This window comes from Labrus bergylta, chromosome 3, assembly GCF_963930695.1.
Source record: "Labrus bergylta chromosome 3, fLabBer1.1, whole genome shotgun sequence".
In the NCBI taxonomy this organism is placed as follows: domain Eukaryota; kingdom Metazoa; phylum Chordata; class Actinopteri; order Labriformes; family Labridae; genus Labrus; species Labrus bergylta.
In genome coordinates this window covers 7,874,920-7,882,008 of record NC_089197.1, presented here as the reverse complement: position 1 = coordinate 7,882,008, position 7,089 = coordinate 7,874,920, and the positions used below count along the sequence as shown (strand labels likewise).

Below are 7,089 nucleotides of genomic sequence, written 5' to 3'. Positions count from 1 at the left end.
CAGGAACGCCAGGAATACAAAGGAGGAGAAATCTTCCTGCATCTTATCCAATATGCTCTTTTTGTAAAGCGTCTCGAAATAACACTTGTTATGAATTGGCGCTTTACAAATAATGATTGATTGATTGAAGGTGAAAGTGCTCAGCTTGAACAGTGACCCCTGGAAATGTTTTTTACTGTAAGAAGTATATTATCCTATTTCTTTGATGCATTCCTTTATAATCAGCATTTTACTCTTGAAATGATTTAAGCTGCTTTTTAACTATTTCACATCCTGACACACACGCACTCTTAAGTTAAATGAAACCATAATATTTGATTAACTCATAAAACAAAATTCTGCTTGATGTGACTTAAATGTTTTTAAATCTCACTGTAAAAGATCTAAATCTGTCAGATAAAGTCAAAGTCTTTTAAAGCATTTTAAAATTGGACTTAAGTACTCTGTCACTTTCCATCGCTGCTCTGTTTCTGTAAAACTAAAGAAGTGACTCTGCTGCTGTGAGTTATCAGGAGAGTTTAAATGTATTGATTATTTTATTTCATGTTTATTTGTAGAGGGACGAGTACGGAGCGAGTAGACGGCTAACACATTTAAAGCAGCTCATCTGTAATGTCCGTCCCTCGATGAGTCTTTGAAATACTTAAAAATCAAACAACAGATACACAAAATGATTTTAAAACGCTTTAGTGAAAATCTGTTTAAACACGATAGGAGAAGAACTTTTGAGTATGAATGTTTTCTGCAGGTGTGCTTCTTCTTCTACACCTTTGGAAGGATTCACACACACAAACATGTTCCTGCATGTAAAGAAAATTCTGCAGCTGGTGTGAAGATGTATTAAAACACAATCATCACAGATGCTGACATGATAAAAAAAAAGTCAAAATGTAACTTTTTAAAGAAGCTCAGGTCAAATTTTTGATCATGAGTTCAGAAAAATGTGAAACAAGATCCTTCAATCTGAAAGTGTCAGTAAGCAAGAATACTTTATGACTCTCTCTGCTTTGTCCTTTAAGTATTATCTTAAACAGTGGTTCTCAACTGGTGGGCCGGGACCCAGTAGTGGGTCGTGGAGCCATTTTCAGTGGGTCGCAAATGTGAGCCTGGAAAAAGAAAAAGTGTTAATTTTGTTCAGTCTCTTCTTTCTGGGACATTTTTTGTAACGATTGAGATCCAAACTGCAGAATTTTTCAGTATCTGAAATTTGGGTTGCGTTTTTTTAACAGAGGAGTTGGAGCTGGGTTTCGAGGCCAGGCGAGTTGAGAACCTCTGATCTAAAAGACAAGAGCTTGACATTCTTCTGCAGGAACCGTCGGCTTTCTCGAGCTTCTCAAACCAAGACATTTTTTTATGAGATGATTAAAACATCACTCGTAACCCCAGCTGTCACATAAAGGGAGAGAAATTTACAATGATTGTCTATAAAATAAAGAGGACAAGAAAGTCTCAGAAAGAAGACCACCTGTTAGCTGTGTGTGTGTGTGTGTGTGTGTGTGTGTGTGTGTGTGTGTGTGTGTGTGTGTGTGTGTGTGTACAGGTGAATAAAAGGCCTCTTTTCTGTTTTGTGTGTTTTTCCCAGGAAGGTCATTTTAATGGATCTGGATGAGCAGACAGATCGAGGGAATCAGCGTCCCAGCGTTCATGTTCATGCTTTAGATGCTTTTGATGCTTTCAGCTCAAACAAAACGTACAAACACTGAAACAGTTCACTTGTTCAGACAGGAGGAGCATGCAGCAGTTTACAAATACACAGACAGCAGGTCATTTTACAGCTTTTTTTTTTTAAAGAAAAAAAAAAGATCTTTAACATGGCTGTCGATATAAAAAACATCTAATTTAATTTGTTTGAAAAGTGCATCAGAGACAGTCGACAGAACGTCTCCAGTGTTGTTGTTCTTTTTGAAACAGAAGCTCTGACATAAATATATGATTTCAAGTCTAGTTTTTTTCTTCTCCTCGCTGCAATTGTTCACGTGGAATTACAAATAAAAACACTTAAAAAATAGAAACAAAATGTCAGAGTGTTAATGTCAGGTAACAAATTAAGAGGAAGATTTTTTTTTAAATGTTTTTTGCATTTCAATAAAGTTGTCATTTTGAGAAAGAAATCAGATTTTCTGCATTTGTTATTTTAAATCAAACGAACTGAAATACAGGAATATTTTTTTCTACAATTTAACTTTACATTTTTTACGTTTTTCTCAAAACGAAAAAATTCTACATTTTTGGACTTTCAAAATAAAATTTCAAATCTTCCTTTTTTTAAATTTGTTTTTAATGCCTCAGTCAAATACTCTCAAATAAAAAATAAAAACGACTGCCTGATTATTTGGTTTGCATTATTTTTAATTGTCCTGTTATTTTCAGAGGACAGTCCAGAGAGTGAAAAACGCATTTCCTTTTCGGCTGAACTTTTGTTTTCGTTCGCAGAAAAGAAACAGCAGAGAGGCCCGAGTGCAGAAAAGTTAAAGAGTCATTAATCTGAGAGACTTCTTTGAGTGTGAGAAGAAAAGACTCCAAACACAAAAGATCCGGATCATTTGTCACGATCCGACCCGCAGCCCCGAGTCTGTCTGCTGGGGAGGAATTCAAATGAAACCATTAAAAATCATTAGAGGGGTTTTTAAATGACAGATTCACAATTAATAAATGTATTATAATTGTTGCTGAAGATCTGATGTCAGCCTGCTGTTTCTTTACATGACGGTTAAACATGTTCAGGGTGAGATGATGGATTCTTTTTTTTTCTTCAGAGAAATTAACACAATAAAAAATATTTAAAAAATAATGATCGCACGTCCTCACATTCTCGTCACGGAGTTGAAACACTGCTTTGGAGTTGCAAAGTTATTATTTCATTTAGTCTCTTTTTTTTCAAAGTCTTTATAAAAAGTGTTGAGAGTCCCCGTCAGTGCACCGTCACCGCGGGCTGCAGCGCGGAGGCCGAGGAGGACAGCGCCTCTCCGGGCGCGACCGGGCTGCTCTGCCCGGCTGCTGTCTGCGGGGATGTGGGGCTCAGCGACTGGGGCGAGTTCGCGAGGAAAGCCGGGATGTGTGTGGGCAGCCCAGGCAGGCCCGCCATGGAGGTGGGCGTGGGTTTAATGGGTACTGGGATGGCGGGCAGAGTTTGTCCGCTGTGACAGAGAGACTTCAGCGGCATGCCATAGGCTGAATAATCGCTGGTTGCCATGGAGATAGGGGTCGCGGTGTCCATCATGCCGGAGCCGTACATGTGCGGCCAGGCCGGGGTCAGCTGGTTGTGGAGCGGGTACCCGGCGGTGGAGAAGGCCGCCAGCCCGCCCGGCATCTTGTACTCTCGGGCGATGATGTTCTCGATGGCGAACGGGTGTTTGAAGCCGGACGGCTGAGACACGGAGCTCAGGTTGTATCCAGCCGGCATCTGCGGGAGGTGCGCGGCGGCGTGCAGCGCGCTGAGCCGCAGCTTGGCCTGCTGCTGCAGGTAGTGAGCGGCGTCCTGGGTCTTGCTGGGCGCCAGATGATCCGTGGCCTGCATGCTGCCCACCTTAAAGCGCTTCCTGCGCCGCAGAAAACTCCCGTTCTCAAACATGTCGCCGCAGCTCGGGTGCAGAGCCCAAAAGCTGCCCTTGCCGGGCTGGTCCGGTCTGCGCGGGATCTTAATGAAGCAGTCATTAAAGGAGAGGTTGTGGCGCAGAGAGTTCTGCCACCGTTGCGTGTTCTCCCGGTAATACGGGAACCGGTCCATGATGAACTTGTAAATCTCACTCAGCGGGAGCATCTTCTCCGGGCAGCTCTGGATGGCCATGGCCGTGAGGGAGATGTACGAGTACGGAGGCTTCTGGTCGCTGTAGGTGTTCCTCCCCGGGCGAGGCATTATGCTGCTGAACCGGGCCGGGATGAGGAGACTTCAGACAGTCCGCCAATAAGAGCAGAAAAAAAAAAAATCACTTCTTCCCAAACTTTGCCTCAACACTCCCAACTCTTTAAAACACCTTTACCCGCGGACAGAAACCTGCCTGGTGTTTGGCACGCATGGCCCCGTCTGAGCCAAAACTCCGCCGTTAAGTTAAAAAAAAAAAGAAAAGTTGCAGAGGCAGCGGCTGGTTCCTCCTCTCCTCTCCTCCTGTCTGCTTGCGAGTCCCCGGCAGGTGCAGCGCGGTGTCCGTCCTCCTCCTGCCCTGCTGCTGAGCTGCGCTAAGCGGCTGTTGCCTCCTCCATGTCCCTGTCCCGGTGTGTCCCGTGTGCGGGCTGGACGGCGGTGACAGCAGCAGAAAAGACCCCCGGAGAAGAGCTTCATTAATGGGCCACTTCTATCACTATCACATGATCACATCCAGGAGGAGGAGGAGGAGGAGGAGGGAGGGGGCTCAGGGGGGAGTGGGGGGAACGGGGGGGGCACAATGTGGTTTCATTTACACGTATTTACATGGACGCACTGAGCCAACACGAGACATTTTCATTTGAAGCTGCGGCGGCAAACAGAGCAGAGCAGAGCCGCGCATGAAGCCTGATTATCGGGGATGTTTGTGACGGAGCAGCGCTGCGCCATGTGGAGGTATGTTTGGACACACTTTACGCGCAGCGCGTTTGTGTGTGTATTGGAAGTGTATGAGTGTGTGTGTGTGTGTGTGTGTTTGGGTTGAGGGGGGTGTTCGGAGCCCCCCAACAATTTGCATTGACAAATAGATCCACTGAGAGCTGCTGTTTGAGCGGCTTTAATGGCAATTTGCTTTGTTTCTGTTTTATGTCGGGTTTTTTTTCTTTAACAGCTGCGAGCTGAAGCTGCCGCGCGGCAAACAAATCACAGAGCATGACAACGAGACTCAGACGTTTCCACGTATTTATCTTTAATTCTTTAACACATTTATTATTATTGTTTTTTAATTACAGATAAAGAAGAGCTGAGTTTCTTAGATTCTTAGTAGAAACAAATTAACTTTGATCATCGCACATTTTCATTCATGGCACATTCGTTTTATTTTTTAATTGCTCCTTTTATCGGTGAATTTTAACCCTAATTACCTTCACTTGCTTTTAATCACGGACGCTTCTCAACAGACTGAAGAACATTTAATTTATTTAAAGGACAAAATGTCACATTTTTTAATCACACTTTAAGCAGAAACCATTAGGGCCTGATGTTAAGAGAGAAATTAAAAACATTTCATTTTGTTCCAAGTATAATTTATTGTATTTATACATTTATTTTCAGGTTGTCTGATGTTTGTTTTTTAATTATTAGGCCTATAAATCATTTATTTTATGAATATATCCTTTAGTTTTGTTACTTTTCTTTGTGAAGAAATATGAAACAGTTCATACACACGCGAGACGTCTGTCCACATTATTATTATTTTTATTATTATTATTATTATAATTGTTGTTATTATTTTATACAACTTTAACACGAGAGTGCGTTCAGGTGATTACTTTAATTTTAATTATCTAAAATAAAACGTGTACTTAATTAATATCGTCACATGAACAGACACTAAAGAAGAAGACGAGTCCGTTTTTTAAATCGTTTTTTATGACACCATGATGATAATTAGGATAATCGTGATTTAATGGAGTGTGAGAGCTCTTACTTTATTGTTAAACTGATTCATTTCATAGATTTACAAGACAATCAATAATCAATGAACGACGTGTCTGTTGAGAAGGGTTTTGTTTTACAAAAAGAATTACATAAATTAAAAAACTCTTTATTTATTCTTGATCTTTTTTTGTTTTTGTCTTTTTTTTTTTTTTTACATTTTTATCAGATTTAAGAGAAAATAATGATTTCCCCGCTTTGTAGTGGTCCCTGAAGGCAACACATGTTATTGTGGTTCCTCTCAGATGAAATCAAAGAGTGATGATGTTTCAGAGAGACGATTTAAACATGACGGGCCGAAGGTTTAATATTCCCCGAGGAGCCCGAGGAGGACGAGGACCAAGAGGAGGACCAGGAGGAGGAGGACCAGGAGGAGGGGGGGGTGACACCAAACAGCCACTTTCACACGTCTGACCTTTGACCTCTGAGCTGATAATCTGACAGGGAGCGTTCAGGATGCAGAGACACGCTCAGAAAACACAGACGCAGCGTGAAGAGAAGTTCACTGAAGAGTTCATTCATGAACAGAAATCATTATTCATGTTTGAAATATCAAGTATGTATGTAAGATTTTTATGATTATTAGACATGTTTCTTTAATGTTATTTTAAAGTGTTTATCATGAAGTACATGAATCATCATCTCTTCTTTGTATTTTGTGTTTTTTTTAACTGTTTTTTCATTTTAAAAGTTCAAAAAAATGTAGAAACCAAAATAAACGTTGACAGATTTCTTAAAGATGACGCTGCTTTTTATTTCTCTTTCTGTTGCTTCAAACCGATTCTTTAAAAATCATCTAAAGATTTGTAGGCTGCAGTTTATTATCTTTATATTTGATATTAAAATTATTAAAATTATCATATTACTGCCCATTTTGTGTGTGTGTGTGTGTGTGTGTGTGTGTGTGTGTGTGTCCGATGGTTATAATAACATTTAACATTCAGTGTTAATATTTACGTTTGGGTTTGTCATCCTTCAAATGGTTAACTTTGCAGCCAGTCTGTAATATTATTTAACCAGTATAATAAAACGATATTAAAACTAAAAAGAATACTTTATTTCTACATAAGTTAGAGTCCAGATTCTGACTGAAAACATTTCATATGTGTGAGAAAGCGAGCTTCTTGAGTTTGTTTAGAACAGGATGTGAGTTCTTTCTTTCAAACTGAGCATTGTTGTTTGTTTCTTTAATTAATGGTCTTTGTCAACAGAACATTTTTTTTTTTTTTCAGTTTTGTGATATTATATATTTTTTCTTCCTCTGTGTATCTGTTTGGGTGAAGCTGCTGTTTGTCGTCGTTACAGGAATCAATAAAGTTTTATTAAAGAACTTTATTCAAACATCCACCATTACTTTCAAAAAGATGACATTTTACTATTAATAATAAACACAGTAAACTAATAAACATCGAGAACATGTTCAATAATGAGCAGTGTGTTTGTGTGTGTGTGTGTGTGTGTGTGTGTGTGTGTGTGTGTGTGTGTGTGTGTGTGTGTGTGTGTGTGTGTGT

The 7,089-nt window shown here is 40.2% G+C and overlaps 1 protein-coding gene across 1 annotated transcript; it reads right to left on the bottom strand.

Annotated features, from left to right (window-relative positions):
* Positions 1 to 571: 571 nt before the first annotated feature.
* LOC110000781 (forkhead box protein B1-like) lies at positions 572 to 4,309 on the bottom strand. The gene has a single exon (XM_020656136.3). It carries the CDS (start codon positions 3,854 to 3,856, stop codon positions 2,912 to 2,914), a length of 945 nt encoding a protein of 314 aa, XP_020511792.1. The 5' UTR covers positions 3,857 to 4,309; the 3' UTR covers positions 572 to 2,911.
* Between the last annotated feature and the right edge of the window lie 2,780 nt (positions 4,310 to 7,089).